This window comes from Zootoca vivipara, chromosome 4, assembly GCF_963506605.1.
Source record: "Zootoca vivipara chromosome 4, rZooViv1.1, whole genome shotgun sequence".
NCBI lineage: Eukaryota > Metazoa > Chordata > Lepidosauria > Squamata > Lacertidae > Zootoca > Zootoca vivipara.
The window spans coordinates 62,979,011-63,000,229 of NC_083279.1; the positions used below are offsets into that span (position 1 = coordinate 62,979,011).

The window sequence follows — 21,219 nt, forward strand, 5'->3', positions numbered from 1 at the left end:
ATACAGTATTTGAAAGATAGCTGACATGACCAAATTAATTGAGACATGTATTTTTTGAGTTGGCAAATAAATCAGAGACTTTTGAAGTAAACTATTTCCTCCTTACTGAATTTATAAAATAAATTAGCTATGAATAGTTAAAAGAAAGATATGGAGGTCTCGTACACCCCAGGTAGTGTGGTTGCTGACCTTGAGCCAGACATTCTGGAGAGTGAAGTCAAATGGGCCTTAGAAAGCACTGCTAATAACAAGGAAATCATCCTGAAGGAAATCAGCCCTGAGTGCTCACTGGAAGGACATCCTGAAGCTGAGGCTCCAATACTTTGGCCACCTCATGAGAAGAAAAGACTCCCTGCAAAAGACCCCGATGTTGAGAAAGATGGAGGGCACAAGGAGAAGGGGACGACAGAGAACGAGATGGTTGGATAGTGTTCTCGCAGCCACCAACATGAGTCTGACCAAACTGCGGGAGGCAGTGGAAGACAAGAGTGCCTGGCGTGCTCTGGTCCATGGGATCACGAAGAGTCGGACACGACTGAACGACTAAACAACAACAAGTTACAAGGGTTCATCTTTGATTTGATACTGTCACAGTGGCGCTGGTGGCTACTCTAGAGTAACGACTCCTCACAGCTCTGCATTTTTATCCTTTTATTTAGTGCAGTCTATTTACAGTGCTGAAACAGTGCTATGTACATGTTGTCAGTCGGGTGCAGAACCTCCGAATGGAGATTCCCGCGTTTTCCTCCAGCAAAGTAGCCTGGGGATACTAAATCTCCGCCCACGTCGCTTCCTGCGCAATTCCGGGGTCGCTGGGATCGGTCTTCTTCCCGTGGTTTCCCTGCTTCCCCCTGCCTTTCCCAAGCGGCACCTTGGCTCGGCTACCTTGCCCGAGCCCTGGCTCCTACTTCCTGATTCCCCACTAGAAACATCCCCCTCCCCGCTCCCACTTCCGCTGGGCGAAGAGCTCGTGTTTAAGATGGGAGGGGGCTGTCTATAGCTTCTGTCCCTCACAGATACTATTTGTAATTATACCACTGATACTTTGTATATTTTTTACATGTTTAAAATAAAAAATGACATGGTAAGCCACCCTATTTTGAAGTTATAACAGGGATAATGACAGGTGATGGCTAGATGACAATTTATAAATTGGTAAAAGCTATTTACCAATTAGGGTAAAAGCTAGAGGTGTCTTGTATGAGCATCATGTACTTCTGCTCATGCAACAGAACTTAACCATCTCCTCCTACAGGGAACCAGGCAGAGGGCCTTCTTCTCGGTAGCACCCTCCCATCAGATGTCAAGGCGATAAAGAATTACACAACTTTTAGAAGACATCTGAAGGCTGTATCGGGAAAGTTTGACGTTTTATGATGTATTTATATTCTGCTGGAAGCCACCTAGAGTGGCTGGGGGAGGCTCAGCCAGATGGACAGGGCATAACTAATAAAATTACTGCTGCTACTACTACTGCTACTACCCCACATTCCTCCAAATGCCACCTCTACTCCAACTCCACCTGGCCTTTCCTCAATTTCGCTTTTCTCCCCCCCATACCAGAGCATAAAAACTCTCTCTCTCTCTCTCTCTCTCTCTCTCTCTCTCTCTCTCTCTCTCTCACACACACACACACACACACAGACCCTTCTCCCCACTCCCACAAATCATTTACTATAGACATGAGTCTGCTCCATTTTCTTCCTGCCCCTTGCCCTGTAATGTGTAAAACTAAATAAATTACATTTTATTTTAAAATAACACTGAACTGATGGTGATGTTAGCTTGTATGGTTACTGTATATTGAACTTTACTTACTTGCTGTTCCTTTAACTCATAATGATTACACAATAAATTACTCTTTTTTAAAAGAAGATATTTTGAGTTATTCCATCCGTATTTAAACCTAAATTTTCCTAAAGCACTCTCACCCAGTTTGCACTCATCAACTAGACCCTTTTCATTGTCTATGCCCTTTTGCCTCTCTCTGGAGTCTCTCAAGCTTGAGTTCTGCTGAAGTCTTTGCCTAGGTATAGCAACCTTTCTTGCTTCAGGCACTGAGCAACCCCACTGACTCTTGCCTTCAGAGTTCTTTTGAAGGTTGCCTCTTGGAATGCAAGCAGGTCTCAGCTTCTGCCAATGATTTCAGCTCTTGGCTTGTCCCAGGTATCCCAGAATTCCTAAGCCTCAAAGTCCTCCGCCTGGCTGCAGCTTCTTCTCAGCTGAATCTTGAATCTTCTGTTGTTGTTGTTGTCGTCTGCTGCTGCTGCTGCTGCTTCTCTTCCACTCTCAAGGCACACTATTTGCCAGAGACTTCCCATTTATGTCCAAACAGGGTCTCCCTCCCACCAGTCATTTCAAATTTGGGTGAAATTCACCTCCTTCATCACGCCACAACTCTGGTTCAGTGGGTTGAGACAGTATGTCCACTTACTAAATCAGTTAGAACTTGCAGATTTTCAGTCCATAGTGTCTGTCTATAAAAACAGAAACCTCAGTCTCAGAGCTTATCTGCCACCAAGTAAAGTGGCAGTTAACTGAACACTGCAGCCACCTGCAGGCTCCCTCTGAGACTTTGTGTTTGTCACAGCTCACAGCTGTAAATCAAGATAGTTATAGCCGATTAACCCTTTACATTCAACAGTGTGAATTCCCTTATACATTCCTTTGACACATTACCTAAGAAATAAAAAGTGATTCGTTCACATGGATTCCCCCCCCTTTTTTAGCAAAGACTGTTTACTTAGAAAGATTATGAGTTCAAAGAAAGAATAGAATTGCCCAAGATTGAGAAAGTAGACATCTTTGAGTAGGTGGTTTAGCTGCGAAGTAGATTTCTTCCAGATTTGGTCTGATGAAGAAATATGAGAGCAACAATAAGGGGAGCTTCAGAAATGGCATTTACTTGCTCATTTTTATGAACTGTATATAGGGAAGCATGAAGATGGCTGAAACTGTATGCTAGGTGTGCATGTGTCTGTGTACTATTAGAAAAGTACAGTGGTACCTCTACTTACGAATAACTCTACTTACAAATGTTTCTACTTACGAATGGAGCTCTGTCCGCCATCTTGGATGCGGTTTAGATAGGATTTTTTCTACTTACGAATTTTTAGATAGGGTTGCTTCTACTTACGAATTTTTTCTCCCAATGCATTCCTATGGGATTCGACTTACAAATTTTTTCAACTTACAAATGTGTGTTCGGAACGCATTAAATTCGTAAGTAGAGGTACCACTGTACAGTGTTTGAAGTAGTACTGAATTGCTAGGAAGCAGTTGCATCGAAGTACTGTATCTATTACTGTGGGCTTGTGTCAGTGAAGCTTCTAGCTTTGATTAGCAGAATAGGTGTGGGGGCACAGAAATTATAACATTGTTCCAATTGGAACAAAACTGTTTGCATTTCTGAAGAAAGTGAAAGTTGTCAGTTTGACTAACGTAGAATTTTCACGAAAATACTTGATCGGGAAAGGGGCAAGCCAGGAGTGGTCCAAAACCAAGCTCCTGAAGATTTTTCCAGAAACAAGAAGTCAAAATATTGGCAAACTGAAAATCCAAATCACACATTTCAAATTTAAAAATTGGGCTCACACATCCTTGTTCATCTGAAGAGCTCCAGGCTCTCAATGGCTTAATTGTTCAAGAGATGATCTTAGCTGATGACAGGAAACAAGATGGTGTTGCCTCCCCTCCACCAATATATGTGTGTGTTGTCTAACACCTGCAAACAAACAAGGGAGCCAAAGCTTTAGAACAGTCTGCACATTTGCCATTTCGGTTGAGAAACATGTATTGAGGATGGTTTAAGAACTGCAGATCCTCTGATTTTGCCTCTCATTTTTTGGCCCGTCATTCCTCATATTTTATGGTTTATTATGTCTTGCCTACCACACCCCAGGCTAGCACAGTAGTGCTGGATGTTAAAGATTCCTGGAAAATATCAGACCACACTCCTGTGCTAATGCAGTTCCAAAAACATCTGCATCTGATTTATTCCAATCTCTGGAAGTTCAATACTTCCCTTTTGACCAAAGTTCATGAATAACATCCACAAGCCTTTCAGTAATATTTTGTCATGACAGACTATAGGAAATAAATGGACAGTAAAATACAGATAAAACAAGCAATAGCTAGTTTTAAAGCCCACAAATCTCCAGGATCTGATGGTCTCGGAAGTGATTATTGTTGGGCTTAAAAAAAAAAAAAGATTCAAGAACAACTTATTATACAAAATCCCTTATTCCTGGTTCTATTCGTGGATTATTGTAATTCCAGCACTATAGAAGGATTTGAATGATGTTCCTTCATAACATCAGCTTTTTGTTTAGAAACTTGATTGCGAAATATTTACTGCAATTAATGACAACACATCAATGATATTATTTCAGACTCAGACCAGTCAAGATTTATAAAAGAGAGATAAATATCAGATCCAATCAAGGAAATTCTAGATATAGATGTCCAGAAACCCCGTGTGTATTTTTGCTTTGGACGCATACAAAGTATTTGATTGTGTTGAATGGCTTTTCTTGTGTGAGTGTTTAGAAGTTTCGAATGGGCGCCCTTTTCTCTCAAGTCATTGCACTTTATACCAGCGTTTCTCAACCGCTGTTCCGCGGCACACTACTGTGCCGCGAGAAGCTGGCTGGTGTGCCGTGACGTGAGAAGGGCGATTTTGCAGCATCGTGGTCCCCTTTCGCTCTAGCTGCAGGAAGCCGGCCAGAGCCTCCCCCCCCTTTTTTTGCAAATAAATTTTGGGAGGGAGACCGAGGGAAAGCCGCCCGCTTCTCTCTCACGCCGCTTTATGGCTGCTGAAAACCCCCCAGAGAGAGCAGCGCCGCTGTACAGCGCCCAGGCTCCCTCCTCTCCCAAGGTAAAGGGATCCGCCGCCGAGAGTGGGAGGGGGGGAAGGAGGAGCGCAGGCGAGAGCTGGTGGGCAGAAAAGTTGGCCAAGTCGCGGCAAGGCGAGGCAGGCGCGCGGGGGGGCGCGCGCAGGTAGCGGCTCGCGAACTGCGAGGCGCCAACCCGGCAGCGGAGAGCTAGAGCGCGCGAGGAGGGAGCGCGCACAGGCGCCGGCGCCGCTCTTCCAGCACAGCTGCCATTCTCCCAACACTAAGCGCTCCCCTCTCCCCTCCTTCCTTTTATCCCACACCCCCATCTTTGCCTCGCTTTCTCCCGCCCTGCCCGTGGCCGCAATGAGCTTGACCCGCCGGAAATCAATATTTGGCAAGTGTTTCTTACAGTCATAATTATGATATAGGGCGGCAAAGAGTTAATTTTTAAAACTTTTTTAATGGTGGTGTGCCTCGTGGTTTTTTTCACGGAACAAGTGTGCCGTGGCCCAAAAAAGGTTGAGAAACACTGCTTTATACAACCTTCTCTGTGGTGGTTCCTATGAATCACTTCAGCTCAGAACTATTCAAAATCTCCAATGTTATAAAGGAAGGTTGTTCTCTATCACCCTTGTTTGTTTGTTTTTTACCCTCAAACCATTATCTCAAAAAGTTGAACTTTAATTTTGTTACCAGGAGAGTTCAAGGAGATTAAAACCTGGAAGACCACTCTCTGTCCTCAAAAAGCAACTTTTCTCAAAGGCTATATAACATGTTAGAAGACATTTTTATGACAGGTCTCATTGGCCTCAAATCTATAAGGCAGAAATTACTGAAAAGAATAAACAATCTGCAATGAAACACAAAGAACACTATAAACCAATCTACAGTAATGTAAGATATTCTTAAATTGTTCCAACAGTAGTAGTACTACCTGGATTGTCTTGTAAGGATGTTGTGAAGCAGGTCAGCGGACTGCTGACGAGGATGTCTGTTATGGTGACAATGTGCATTGAGGAAGCACTTTGGGATGTTGTTTTAGAGATTAGAACCATTGCTTTTGGGTGGGAGGGTGTACTCAAGGGTATGCAGTACTGGCACCTCCCCCCCCTCAAATGTTAACAGTGTGGCACTTACTGTAACAATTTCATACCACCACTTTTTTCTTTAACAAAAGAAAGAAAGTACTGATTACAACTATTAAGTATTGGGTGGTATAAGTTTTAATTGATTAAATATGCATATGAATTAAGCATTTTAAAGAAGGCAGCCCAACCTACATACAGTGGTACCTCGGCATCCGAATGACTCGACTTCCGAAGGTTTCAACTTAAGAAGTCGACAAGCCCGGAATTCTTTCAGCCGTGCGTGCGTTCTGCGCCTGTGCAGAAGCGGCGTGTGCAGTCTGCGCAGAAGCGCAAAATCACGCTTCGCGCATGCACAAAACGGGCGCTTCGACAACTGATGACTTCGACTTACGAAGAGCTCCGCAGAATAGATCGCCTTCGTAAGTTGAGGCACCACTGTACTTGTAGCAGCAAGCACCATTTTGAAAGATGCATTCCTTCTTGTATCGAGAGAAGAGTTGATGTCTCAAAGTGGTGACAGGCACCCATGGCTTTTCTCAATTACTTGTGCTCATACTATGTGGTATTTAATCAATTAAATACCCTCTTTTCAGTTAAAGAGTGGCCCATGTAATGAACGGAATCCTGCAACCCGTGTGGAGCATAGTTTGTAGGCCCTGCGAATTGTGAACTAGAAAGCCACAGGATTTTTTGAGTCTAGACCAGGCGCCAGCAATGTTTTCTGGCTGTCGGACATGAGCATTCCCACGGACTATCATCCGTGGGCTGGACATGTGCAGAAGCGATTTCCAATGCCGCGCTGCCCATGTCCACAGCGCCAGACATCGCTTCGGCTGCACAGATGCCGGAAATCGCACCTGCGCAAAAGTGATTTTCGGCTGCTGCGCAGGCACAGACGCAATTTCCAGTGTCTGCGCAGGCGCCATTTCTGGCGCTGTTCAGCGAGTCCCCGCACTGCGCTGTGCCAGTTTAGCACAGTGCACGGGGGGGCTTGCCAAGCGGGAGCCTCAGTGACCGGGCGGCTTGTGGGCCGGAGGTTGCCGATGCCTGGTCTAGACTTTGACAGGTCTGCTATATCAGTGCTCCCCAACCTTTTTATTGCCATGGACCAGTCGATGTTTGATAATTTTACCGCGGCCCACTGAGGGGGGGACGTTGATTGTTTATATTTTATTTAGATTGTTTTGATTTAATAATTTTAATTTAATTGTATTTAAATGTTCCTTGGGCGGCCCAGTACCAATTGATCCACGGTCCATGTACTGGTCCATGGCCCGGGGGTTGAGGACCACTGTGCTATATCACCTCTGGGTATTCTGCTGGCTATGAGTTTTGCTATATCTCCGGCATTGTGATTTAGAAATTGTAATGGGCGATAAGAATCAATAAAATTTTGGGTGTGTGCTGGATTTGAGCTAGCAGACAATTCTTTTTCTGCTGCCTTCTAGTTAAAATGTATTTTAGAATCTGTGAAATGCAGCTGTTACAACTTGCTTTCTAGATGCAATGATTTTTCACCATGGATGAGAAAACATTAAAAAAATCTTTTGGAAAAAGTAACTTTGTTTCACACCAGTAGCCAGTAAGTACCAACAATCAACTGCTCTTTTGATTTCTGAAGAGCCACTAGATTATGCAATGTGTAACATTCCAGTCCCTTGTTCTGCTTTTGAATGATCCATGCTTTTAAAAATTGCAGCAGATAGCTTTAGAGGAGTTTTATCTCATCATTTTGTTGTGCCCTTTTGTGGGGGAGAAGTCTTCATATGACCATTAATTTCCCTTCTGACATTTACTTCCTAATCAGAGTCTCAAATTACTGTTATACAATCTTTGTAAAAGAGTTTCTGAGTAGCCTTGATGATTCAAGAAGTACAGTTGTAAAATAAAGTTTACGATAAAGACTATTTATTTAGGAAGACTGTTTATTTAGAAATACAATAATAAATAAATCAGACTATTTATTTAGGAATTAATGTTATGTACATACACAGATACATATACTGTAAATTAGGAGCCAGCAGTTTTAGATGACAGCAACTTTATTAGATGTACAGGGAGTGAGAATGGTCAAATATTACGTGTTACATCTACCAGTGTTGGACTACCTTTGCAAAACAGCAAACATTAATTGCTTCCTATATGCTGCCTAAAGTTACGTGGCTTCTCCTTGTATACAATTATGTGTGAGAGACTGTTAAATTATAACATAACACATTTGGAAAAGAGCACATAAATGTGCAAGTAGTAGTTAAGACAGGTTTGTGTTCAGCTCCTACCTTGCTAATTGTTTTCTTGGGATTATTTGGATTCTGTAGAAAGCTTTTCCAAATCTCCTTTATTACTGAAGTCATTGTTGCCAGCAGGAATAAGATTAAAGGTGCTTAAGTCTGTAGAGTTGTTTCTAATTTGTATATGTCATTTCAGTGGCATTTTAACAGAATTTTGTCTTGCCTCTTTCCCCTCCCTACTTCCCCATGGTACTGTGCTCAAGTTAGGTCTGAGAAGCAAAGCTATTGGAAGAAATTTCATTTTGTTCCCTAATTATTATGCTGGCACTTGGGAGATAATTTTTCCCTTCATGCACTGCCAATTAATATGCAAATGAGCTGATAAATATTTATATCATGATTTAAATTATGCAGGGAGCGCTTTCAGTGTACTCTGCAAATGAATTGTTCATGGACTTCAAAGTGCTGGCTGCTGTGCTTAAAGAGGGGAGATTTGCATAAGGCCCTAATCAGGCGCATACTGATTAAGCTTCATTATGGAAACTGCCAGCTGCAATCTTTGTTTCTATTTTATTAAAAAAAAGGGGAACTTTTCATGCTTCAGTCGCCTTGACAATGTCAGACACAGCTAGCAGGAGAGACTAAAACTCTACAGAGCAACTGAAGTTTCTCTGTTCAGTTGAAGATTGCTATGGTGTAACTGAAGTTGTATTTCCTATCCCCACCCCTCCCTTTCTTCTGTTAAGAGTAGTAGTGTAGGTTTTTTATTTTAGAAATTATCTCTCCCCCCCCCCTTTCCTTGGACTATCTTAAGCTGCAGAGGACTGCACAGCAATGCTGGACTGCAGCGACTACATTCTAGGTGGGTACCAGTTCAACTGACTCTTGCAAGCGTTTTATATGGAAATAGTGGTTGTTGGGTTGACTATGCAGTGGCTTAATCACATATGCAAGACTTAAGGGAGGCATTTCTTTGAAAGGCTGAGGACTACCAGCGATGCAGTGGCAAGTTCCTCCTCCGTTCTTCATTTTTTTCTGTGTTCAGGAAAATCTTTTTCTTTATTTTTGGATAGAATGGAGTTGCTCTTCAGTTTCAGTGTCGTTTAATGCAGAAGCTTCTGATATTTCAATCTTAAAAAGCATTTGATTTTGGAAAGAAATAGGAACTTCATTTCATGTATCTGTTTATGTAAAACTGCATAGGGGTGAGAGTCTTCTGCCATAACTTCCTGGCCTGACCAGATCATTCTAAGTTTGGTATATTTGTGTGGGTGTAGTTGATAAAAAGCCACACTGTTCAATGTTTAATAGGAAGCAAGCACTGCTAATACTACTGCTGATACCATTCCAAGGAGTGTTGCATATGGCTACTAATGTTCTGGCAGTTGAAAAATATGCTTTTAAATTAAAGTATAGGCTTCATTTAAAAACATATTTTGCAAATATGTTTTTAAGGTTTTGCAAATTTTATCCTTTATCTTTGGGCCTTAGAATTTAAAAAAAAAATCATAATCTAAGGATTTAGACTACGGTACCTTAGAAATGTAAAATTTAATGTGATTTTTGCTTCAAGATACACAGCTTTTCCCTCCATATATGCCATTTTAAACAATGCTGTATGGAGGAATCCTAGCAAATGACACATTCATCTTAGTGTGAACAACAGTAGCTGAATTTAAAGGGTTTATCAGTTCTAAGAAATACACACACACACACACACACACACACACACACACACACACACACACACACACATATTGAAATGCTGATAATTTTAATGCTGACTGGCCTTTATATCTGTTAAAATGCTAGTAAGAATGAATCTAGATTCTAGAAACTCATCAGGATGTGACCTTAGCACTGCACCTGGTGCTTTCAATCTATGCTTCAGTTTGCTATGTGTACTTTAGATTTTAGTGTAGCAGTATTTTAGTGTCATCGTTACAAATTAAGCCTTATGCTGCTTGTGAAAGAAAGGAGGAGGAAATGACAGTCTCTCTAAAAATATAGAGAAAATTTATTTGAACATCCACTAGCCAAATTAACTTGTAGATAGTGGATTTTGCCTATTTCATCACTAATCCATTCCTTGTGTTTTTGTGGTGTGGTGCAGATCATTGAAATTAACTTACTGGATCAGATCAAGTTCCAGTTAATCTAGTACAGTATTTTGTTCTTAGCAATTGTCAACCACATGTGTTTGGATGTTGACAAGCAGATCATCAGAGTAATAGCCTCTTCTGTTGCTTGTCCCTAGCACTTGACATTTACAGGTATACTACCTCTGTCATGGAGGTTCAGTTTCACTGTTGTGACTAATAGAAATTGATGGGTCTGTCTTCCATGAATTTGTATCATCTTAAACTAAAGGTTGCCATTATATCCTGTGGTTATGAAAAACTCTTGACAGTCTGACATATTGCACGCTGGCTGGGACTGATGGGAGCTGTACTCCAAAACATCTGGAGGGCACCCAGGTTGGGAAAGCTGTCCTAGGCAATGGGATGAAATGTTTATCTTGTTTTGAAGCATGATTAGCATATTTAACAATACACTCTTTAATGATACAACAAAAGATGCATTAAATTTATTTTGCTTCCAAATATGAACCCATGGAGTATAACCCTTCTATGGGCACGGTTTTAAAATCAGACTTTTAATCTCAGGGTTCTGGGTTCGAGCCCCACATTGGGCAAAAGTTTCCTGCATTGGAGGAGTTTGGACTAGATGACCCTCATGGTCCCTTCCAGCTCTACAATTCTTTGAACTTCTGACTATACCTTACATATATCCAACATCTTTTAACTTACAAAGGCTCCAGTATAGCCTTGTGAAACCAGCTCATTGTTGCTGCTGTTTTTAAACATTGTATACTATTATGTACTAATGCTTATTATGTACAAATTCTTAGCAGACAGATATGGAAGAAAGCATTTCTGAAAGATGCCAAATGGACTCTAAAAAGAAATCGTGCTGTGTGCTGTGGCACTGCGGAGGTTTTTAGCCTTCATATTTATAATGCAAGTATTTTCAAAAAGAGTTGATGGCACATATGTACTAATTTTTTTAAAAAAGAAACAACAACTATTGATTACTTCATTACTCTTCAAGGTTGTAATCATCAAGAAGCTGAAATTGTGTAGGAAATGGAATTAATTAGCTTCAAATTAACCTTGCTCTCATGTTGGAGAACTGCTGTATACTGGGGAATATCCAGGGATATGACTCCCTGTTATGCAAATAACTGCATGCATGATGCAGCAGGAAAATATTCTGCATTGTTGGTGGAGCAGTAGCTGCTGAAGTAATCTTTCCTACCTGCCTACTATTTCTTGACTGGTGCAAATGTCTTTAAGAAATAGGATATGACAAATGGATTTCTTTTGCAGCACTTCTTATTAATACTTTCACATCTATACTGTTACCCTAACCTCTGGCATATGTTTTAACTCTAGCATCAGCTAAATTGTAAAGAATGCAATATTGAATTCTTCACTGTCAAATTCCATTGTTAAATGCTTTTCTGTAAACATCAGTGATTTAGTTTCAACAGGTGAAATCTTGCAATCGTAAATGTTGAAGGGCGTTCTTTCTGCTATTGCTAATTATGAGCAGAGCTGGGGAAATCCTAGATTGCTTGTTACATAGAGGAATATCTAAAAAATTGAAATACTTTCTTGCCTGGATTATGGCTATAGTGTGTTTAGGAAAGGCAACAAATTATTTTGACTATATTAATTTAGTCAGGTTTCTGGTGCTTAACTTTCTTTCCTCTTCTTTCGCCTTTCTCTTACAGTCCAGTCTTCTCTGGGTCTGGTCTTTGCTCACAATTTAATTTAATTTTTTGGCATATTGGTTTGCTTATTCCCATGATTTGTTGCCACCTGCCACAATATATGTCTCACCACCTTTGTATTTTTAGATCTGCCTGCCTTGCTAGTGAATATTTGCTGTAGTTCTAATGTAGTACCCAGTCTCCTTGTTTCTAACAATGGCTGTTCTTTTAGTATGGCAACTTAAAAAGATTTTTTATATAACTAGCTACTATTTAACTCTAGTTTCTTCAGTAGCCTTTTAGAAAAGTCTGGGAGAATGTTCAAACCAGTTTAAGCTTGTGTGTTGTGAGATTTGTCATCCATTTTGATGTGAACAGTTAACTAGTGCACCAAAACTGGGAGCCATTACCTTTGTGTAAATTCATGATGTGAAAAAACCACATGAACTGAGTCACAATCCAAGTGAGCATCCAAATACAGTGGTTGTTGTTGTTGTTTAGTCGTTTAGTCGTGTCCGACTCTTCGTGACCCCATGGACCATAGCACGCCAGGCACTCCTGTCTTGCACTGCCTCTCGCAGTTTGGTCAAACTCATGTTCGTAGCTTCGAGAACACTGTCCAACCATCTTGTCCTTTGACGTCCCCTTCTCCTAGTGCCCTCAATCTTTCCCAACATCAGGGTCTTTTCCAAGGATTCTTCTCTTCTCATGAGGTGGCCAAAGTATTGGAGCCTCAGCTTCACGATCTGTCCTTCCAGGGAGCACTCAGGGCTGATTTCCTTAAGAATGGATAGGTTTGATCTTCTTGCAGTCCATGGGACTCTCAAGAGTCTCCTCCAGCACCATAATTCAAAAGCATCAATTCTTCGGCGATCAGCCTTCTTTATGGTCCAGCTCTCACTTCCATACATCACTACTGGGAAAACCATAGCTTTAACTATACGGACCTTTGTCGGCAAGGTGATGTCTCTGCTTTTTAAGATGCTGTCTAGGTTTGTCATTGCTTTTCTCCCAAGAAGCAGGCGTCTTTTAATTTCGTGACTGCTGTCACCATCTGCAGTGATCAAGGAGCCCAAGAAGGTAAATTCTCTCACTGCCTCCATTTCTTCCCCTTCTATTTGCCAGGAGGTGATGGGACCAGTGGCCATGATCTCTGTTTTTTTGATGTTGAGCTTCAGACCATATTTTGCGCTCTCCTCTTTCACCCTCATTAAAAGGTTATTTAATTCCTCCTCGCTTTCTGCCATCAAGGTTGTGTCATCTGCATATCTGAGGTTGTTGATATTTCTTCCGGCAATCTTAATTCCGGCTTGGGATTAATCTAGTCCAGCCTTTCGCATGATGAATTCTGCATATAAGTTAAATAATTTAACTTAAATACAGTGGTTATTCCTCTGCATTACTTTCAACAGGATGTACAGTGGTGCCTCGCTTAACGAATGCCCTGCTTAACGAAATTTCCGCTTAATGAAAGGATTTTTCGAGCGGAGGTTGCCTCGCTAGACGAATTCGTTTTATGAAAAATTTGTCTAGCGAATCGCGGTTTCCCATAGGAATGCATTGAAATTCAATTAATGCGTTCCTATGGGCAAAATAAATTTCAAAAAAAATTCAATGCATTCCTATGGGATTCGCTAGACGAATTTTTCATTATAAGAAAAGACCCGTGGAACGAATTAAATTCGTCTAGCGAGGCACCACTGTATATGTCAGTGTGAGGGCATCTTTCACAGCTGTTATGCCCTCTTTTTCATGCTTAACCCCCCCAAAAAAAATCATTCAGCAAGAGGTTAGGTGAACAATGGTTGTGAACAGGTACAGAAAGTAGCTGCAAAAGGAAGGAAGGCGGGACTTTTCATGAAACACCCTCCCCCCAATTGAAAAGGTAACTTTTACAACAAGAATTGAATTTTACAAAAAATCATTAGTGTTCCAAGGGAGAAAATGAGTTAAACATTTTGTGTCCTATTTTTACAAAATATTCAACAAGAGTCCACATGGGTTGTAGTAATTAAAAACTCAGCAGCTTATCCCAGTTGGAGAAGACCAAGAGTGGGTGGTATTCTGTAATGAGAATAAATCTATTTATATCAGCAATGGCTTTTTTTCAGTACCATACTAACAAGCATCAGTTTAGTTGCAGAAACGAACCAAAAGCACAATGAATTATAAGACTAGGACCTGTCAAAATTGTTCTCAGTGGTTTAGATTATTTTTGCCATTTATTACCAGCAGCCTTTCATCCCCCAGCCCCCATTTTAAAATCCTGTTTCAGAAGTCTTGTTATGTTGCATCACTCCTTTTGCCAGAACTACGTCTTGTAAAGAGTTTATTACTATTACATGGTAATGCCTTTGTATTGCCATTGCACAATGACATCACCATACTGTTCCTGGTCTGATACAATGAATTATATATACCCTGAACACCATCATGCACCATCATACTCAGTTTAGCATAGTGATGTAATCACATAGTGGTAGCATCCAAGTCTCATGGCAACATGCCTGTGTACTGTTTAGAAAAGGATCTAGCAGCACTATTGGAAGCACCCAAAGGGTGGGTGAGCAGAGGCAGAACAGAAGTCTAAGCAGAACTTTGGAAAATTGTATAAGAATTCAGACAAAAATTATGATAATTCAAATGAAATTTTAATACAATCCTTCAGGTTTGGACTCTATTTTTTAAAAACGTAGCAAACATAATTGGTCTGTATTTATGAAGCACCTCAAGTACGCCTTTTTCAATTAGCTTTTTAACTATATCAATTATATAGTATTTTACAGTGATACATAGAGATTGCTGTGTCTTAATTTCCTTTTGCTATTTCAGGGTCCATACCCATCAATTGAGTTTGGTCAGTTTATAGTGCCCCCTGTTCACCAATATAAAATGTCCCGTTTTGTGCTGTAAAGAGGACGGTGTGAGTAGGGTTTTTAAAACCATATTTTCTGTTGCTTCTAATGCAGACTCAAGAATGAACACTCCGTCAGAAACCAGTAAACCTGTAAAAATGGAGAGTGGTGATGGGGATACAGGTAAGAATAAAATAATGGTGTGATTTTCTAAGGAATTCATAGATTTGGAAGGGACAATTATATTCTGGTCTGGTTTTATAATACATTGAAGGATGGTATGTTACAGTAAAATCCTAACCGTGTATATTCAGAAATAAGTCCTATTGAATTCAGTGGGTCTTACTCCCAGGTAAGTTGGGTTAGGGTTGCAGCCTTAGCAGTGTTTTCTTAGTATATGGAACAGCACTTACGTCTTAGTTCTTTACTCAGTGTTTGTTTTGTATGGGACCTATACTGTGTAAATGTGGACTAGTAATTATCATAGATAATGTGTCTTGGAGCCTCCGAGCAAAGAGCTGGCCTTATCAGTTCCCCTTTTTCATATTCTTATCAAATCCCCATCTCTGAATTTTCTTCTTGCACTAGAGAGACTGTTCTATCTAGGAAGCAGTCAGCATTCTGTGACACTGGTTAGCCACTTCCTAGCACTTTCGTGTTGCTGATAGGGATGAAAACACCACTACTGTACCTATGGAGTAGAAGCTGGGTACAAGGAGCTACTGATCTGCTGTGACTTAAGGGTTAGATATTCCCAGTATCTTTTTTCCTAGTACAACTACCAGGTACTCATACTGGTGTATCTGTGTTAGAGCTCCTGATATTTTATTTTCCTTATGGCTTCTTAATTGGACCTTTCTTCAATATTGTAGTTGTCACAGCTCATTCATTAAGCAGGATACCTTCGTCTTCTTCCCTGGGGATCATGTAACCTTCTAAATATGAATAAATATACCCTGCCTCTTGACCCTAAATGAATTCAAGATGGTGATATGGAATTCTGTGGCTGCTTATGACCTTAACTGCCATAGAAGTGGTTTTGCCAGTGATAGCAGTGCACCCCAAAAATGTTTGTTGAAGACACTGGTGTCCTTTGAAATATAAAATGATTAGCTTTTACAGAAACGGTGACACAGTATTGAGGTGTTGTGATATGGGTTCATAAAGGGTAATATCTACTTCCTGCAATTTCCATACATTTGGATGGCGCCCTAATTTTGTGTGCACATCTGTTACCATCGTTGAGTTTGCATAGCCATCTGTTCTTGTATGTCCTCTCCATGCTTCCAGTTTTTTCTCACATTGTAACTGTGTCCCCTATTTCCTTTGAGCATACGGCATACCATTTTTCTCTGGATGACAGCCACTTTCTCATTTCATAGTAATTCCATTCCAATGTGGTTTTTGCATTTTTAATCTTTTTGTATCAATACAGGCTAGATAAGAAAGATATTTTATTTTTATTTCATTAAATTTATGCACCACTTGATTGTAAAAAACCTCAAAGCAGTTTACAAGAAGATATAAGTATTAGTTAATCTCGTTATGATACATTTGGAAGCAGGTTTTACAGGTAGTTGTTTCACTGAGAAAATGTTATCCTTTTATAAATTACTTTGCAGTGATTTTGTCTGTAGTTAACAACTGTGGTACTCCTTCATCCATTATCATAAACATTCTTTTTCAATATTCACATCATGAATAAAATGAACAAGAAGCCATGATTCCAGGAAGGCAGGCTCCCACCTCATTCTAACCTGTTTACTCACAAATATGTCTCACAATGTTCTGTTGGACTTTCTTCCTGTGTGTTAGGATTACAATTTAAACATATTTATGATGAGGTCATTGGTGTTGCAGAAATACTTATAACTGCAAGAGTGATTGAATTGGGAAATAAATGTTGGTTGTTTGGGACTGAAATGCACCATCACCACCACCACTGGTGAGGAGAAATTTTGTTTGAACATTTTTCTGAAATGATTTTAATTCAAGCAAATTGTAGTTTTGAATTCAATCTACTAATGCTCTCCTGGTTTGGTTTGAGTTTCTTTAAGTATATGCTTAAGGCAAACAAATGTACATTGGTTTTTTTTGCTTTTGTTATCCTGAAATATTTTGAGATTGGTTTGAGATTACAAATTGAACCTTCCCACTGGCCAAGTTAGCAATTTTATAAATACAGTAGTACCTTGGGTTGCGTACTCAATCCGTTTCGGGGTGCCATTCGCACCCCAAAAAGTATGCAGCCCAAGCGGCGCTTCAGCGCATACGCAAAGTGCCGATAGAGTGCTTCTGCGCATGCGCGAAGCGTGCAGAACGCGGTGGAACCGGAAGTAAACACTTCCGGGTCTGCCAAGTACGCAACCCGCAGCGTACTCAACCCAAGGTATGACTGTATTGTGGAGAGAAGCCTTTTAAAGTATTACAAAGACTTGTAGTCCATACATTCAGCTCCTCCTGAATCAAGGATTGGATGAACAATTGTCAACAATCACAAATGGCGTTCACTTTGCATTCGTGACGACTTTCTACAGTCATTGAGAATGACATAGAAGATGCATTGCATACCTAGACATGACCAGCCCTAAATTTGAACTACATTAATATTTACAATCTAATTCTAGAGTTATTTTAGTGTACTCGCTATAGTGGGTTCTTTTAGGAAAGAACTACATGTCATAAGTGTCATGAGGCTGCTGTGCCTCCACCCCCCCCCCAATAGGGCCCATAAGATATAGTACAACTTATGCCTTGCCCTCGTGTCATTACAATGTGTGTGATCTTTCCACGGATATTAACTAACAATGTGGAGCAGGAACAGAAAAATGCAGAACAATAACCCCAGAGCAAGAGAAGTTGTTGTATTTGTTATGCAAGGTAGGAGGGAGGATTCAACCTGGCACTGTTGTTTTGGCAGCAGCCAATTTCTCCCTTAGTGCTGCTGCTTCTGGTCTGTTATAGTTTATATATTACTTCTGAAGCATTCAGTCAGGGGTTGGGGGGGTGGGGCTTCAGCCACAGGATTGCATTCTGTTGTAGGCAGCCTTCTAGGGGCTACACACCATTGGTGGTCAGAGCTGCATGCAAAAGTGAGAAGAGCCCAGATAGCACTGTTGCCTTTTTGCATTAGGCTATGTCCAACCCCACAGAGTTGGAGGTTTGCACACAAACACAGACATTTTCCATCCAGGCATGCAAAAGTCACTATTGTAGATCAAGGTCACATTCCAGACAACTTGAAAGTACTTGAGGATAGTGCAGAGTAAGGATTGGGCGGGGTCATGGCATAAGAAATGTCCCAAGGGCCAGGTAGAGGAGCCTGAGGGACAATATGTGGTCCCTGGGTCTGAAGTTCCTTCTCAGATATAGAAGCTGGAAGAGGTGGATTTGGCTGCTGAAATCCCCCACCCCTGGTCTAGTGTAATGTATGGCAGCTAGATTGGTCAGCAGATTATTCAGCTCTGAGAAAGATATTTGCTCCTCCCTTCAGTCCTTGAAAGTATCATGACCATTGATGTTACTCGTTGAGTTGAATTGTGACTGATTCATAACTTTCTACCTGGGCTCAAATAGACTGGGCTAGTAAGAGTTAAGCTGCAAAAGGAGAGGGGGGTAGAAAAGATGGAAACATTGCTAAGTCTTCCCTTGAAATTAGCTGTAGAAATATTATGGGACTAGGAAATGTTATTTCCCCTCTTTCCCTTACCTGTTATTGTCCTAACTGGTATGAACACGGCTGGAAAGTTACACAATTTTTTTGCATCCTTCTTTGATTTAAAGTGCCAATTGAAGTGGGAACATAGACAGAATCTCTAGTACCAGTAGCAATGCCCTGATTATAAAACTCCCTCCTTTCCTATATAAGGTTGATGCAAACTCTGTTGAGGATTTTGTACCAGCTGAAGACTCACTTCTTCGCCAAATTGTTGTTCATTCTATCTATATGTATTTTGCACTGATTTTTAATGTAATCAATACTGGGGTGGCTTTGGCAATAAAGAACTGGTAATAACCTATTTTATTTATTTAAAATGTTTATCTGGTAGTATTATGCAGGTTGAATTCTGCCCATGGGCCTTCAGTTACTAATCCCTAGTTCAGGGGTCCCCTAGTTCGGGGGCCGTATGCGGCCCAATTGCTTTCTAAATCCGGCCCGCGGACGGTCCGGGAATCATGTTTTTACATGAGTAGAATGTGTCCTTTTATTTAAAATGCATCTCTGGGTTGTTTGTGGGGCCTGCCTGGTGTTTTTACATGAGTAGAATGTGTGCTTTTATTTAAAATGCATCTCTGGGTTATTTGTGGGGCATAGGAATTCGTTCATATATATTTTTCAAAATATAGTCTGGCCCCCCACAAGGTCTGAGGGACAGTGGACCTGCTGAAAAAGTTTGCTGACCCCTGTCCTAGTTCAATGGCTACACGAGAAGGTGTACACAGGGCTTTTTTTTCAGCCCGAACTCACCGGAAATCAGTTCTGGCACCTCTCAGGTGGGCGCCATTGACATTATAAGAGAATGAGGTGAGTTGCTCTTTTTCTAGAGAAATAACACTGGGTATACTGCAGTGTTGCTTTTACAGCTGTGTACTGTGTGGGAGACATTTCAGCCAGTTTTCTAGAGCTGTTTGATATTATTTACAAGGTTGTAAGAGCCAAGGTGGTTCAATAAATTGTAGTTATCTTCTGGTGGCCATGATGGAAGATTGGTATTGTGTCAATTTAACTGCCTTTTAGGTTGCATCCACATGATTATGATTGCTGCTAGGAAAGTCTGGGGCTGTATTCAACTAAATCATTGGCACTAGCAATGCTTCTAGCATGACCAGACATCACCTCCTCCGCCTACCCCTTCCCCAGATCTTCTCTGAAGAGCCAGGAGAACCCCCAAAATGGGGTATGTGGGAGGAAACGGGAGTTCATTCGGTCAGGCAAGCAGCAGTGTCCTAATTTAAATACAACCCAAGTAAGTTATTCTTTTTATCTCCTAAAAGCAGCAGTCATCAATGGATAAGGAACCCCCACATCATTGGACAACCACCACACACATGGTTTCTAACTAGCTGTCTCAGAGCCTGTGGGATTCCAGACGGGGAGAAACTTTTTAGAACATTGTGCAAAACAAAGTTAGGTGAAAAGCTGTGGCTTAATACTTATTACTGGTCCCCCAGCTAGATCCAATTCCTTGCCTCTTCTTTAGTAGGTCAAATGATAGAATTAAAACTCTATACCATAGGGTGATGCCCTTAGCCCATTGTTTTCAGTAAGATTACTCTGTGTATGACTTGTTTGGCTAGTACACCAGGCTTTCTGTTTCCATAGAATAATTCCACAGAGTTGTACTTTCTAAATCAGCGAAATTTTAAAACTGATTATTTAACACATTAATACCAAGCATCCAGTAGTATGTCCTAGTTCTTGAAATCATTGCAGTTTTTTATAGGCTCTGGCCAACTGTTCCAATAATAATAATAATAATAATAATAATAATAATAATAATAATAATATTATATTATTTATACCCCGCCCATCTGGCGGCTTCCAACAGAAAAATAAAACACAGTGATCTATTAAACATTAAAAGCCTCCCTAAACAGGGCTGCCTTCAGATGTCTTCTAAAAGTCTGATAGTTGTTTTTCTCTTTGACATCTGATGGGAGGGCGTTCCACAGGGCGGGCGCCACTACCAAGAAGGCCCTCTGTCTAGTTCCCTGCAACTTGGCTTCTCGCAATGAGGGAACCGCCAGAAGGCCCTCGGTTCTGGACCTCAGTGTCCGGGCAGAACGATGGAGGTGGAGACGCTCCTTCAGGTATACTGGACCGAGGCCATTCAGGGCTTTAAAGGTCAGCACCAACACTTTGAACTGTGCTCGGAAACGTTCCTAAGGGAAATTCCCTGATCATTGCTCCGATATATTGTCATATATTTTGAATGAGGAAGTGGACCTGCAACAAAATTAGCTGCAGTGCTGTCTGCAGCTATTCAGCATTCCAGCTATGCCTCTTTCCAGAACACTCTGTTGTATCCCACCAACCACCCAATTTTCTGTTCTCCCAACATTCAGCCAGTATCCTGTGCAGTATCCTGAGCAGGTTCAGACCTCATTGCACTGTCTTAGGGGACAGGGGATTAGAGTCCTCCCAAGTCTGCAAGTCGTCCTATGCATAGATGCATGAGGTCCAACACTCCAACAATTGAGATCACTATTATAATACATTATTACAATCAGATTTTTAATTTTTTAAAATCTTATTAGTATCCTGAATTTAAGGCATAGCAACTTCCATAATATTGACTCTTCCTTTATCAGAACAAGTACAGTATGAAGCTGAATAATATAGTGAACAGGTGTTTTTTTTATTAAAAAAAAGACATACGTGGATGTGGACAAAGTTCATGGATTGGTCAGCACGACCGCTTGCGCTCTGGACCT

At 40.9% G+C, this 21,219-nt stretch overlaps 1 protein-coding gene across 5 annotated transcripts in view; it reads left to right on the forward strand.

Moving 5' to 3' along the window:
• POU2F1 (POU class 2 homeobox 1) overlaps positions 1–21,219 on the forward strand; it is a 104,789-nt gene that overhangs the window by 41,054 nt on the left and 42,516 nt on the right. For all 5 annotated transcript variants that reach the window (XM_035116369.2, XM_035116370.2, XM_035116371.2 and 2 more), the window contains exon 2: positions 14,899–14,967. In XM_035116369.2, the coding sequence (XP_034972260.1) occupies positions 14,899–14,967 (69 nt within the window). The remainder of the gene's footprint in view (positions 1–14,898; positions 14,968–21,219) is intronic.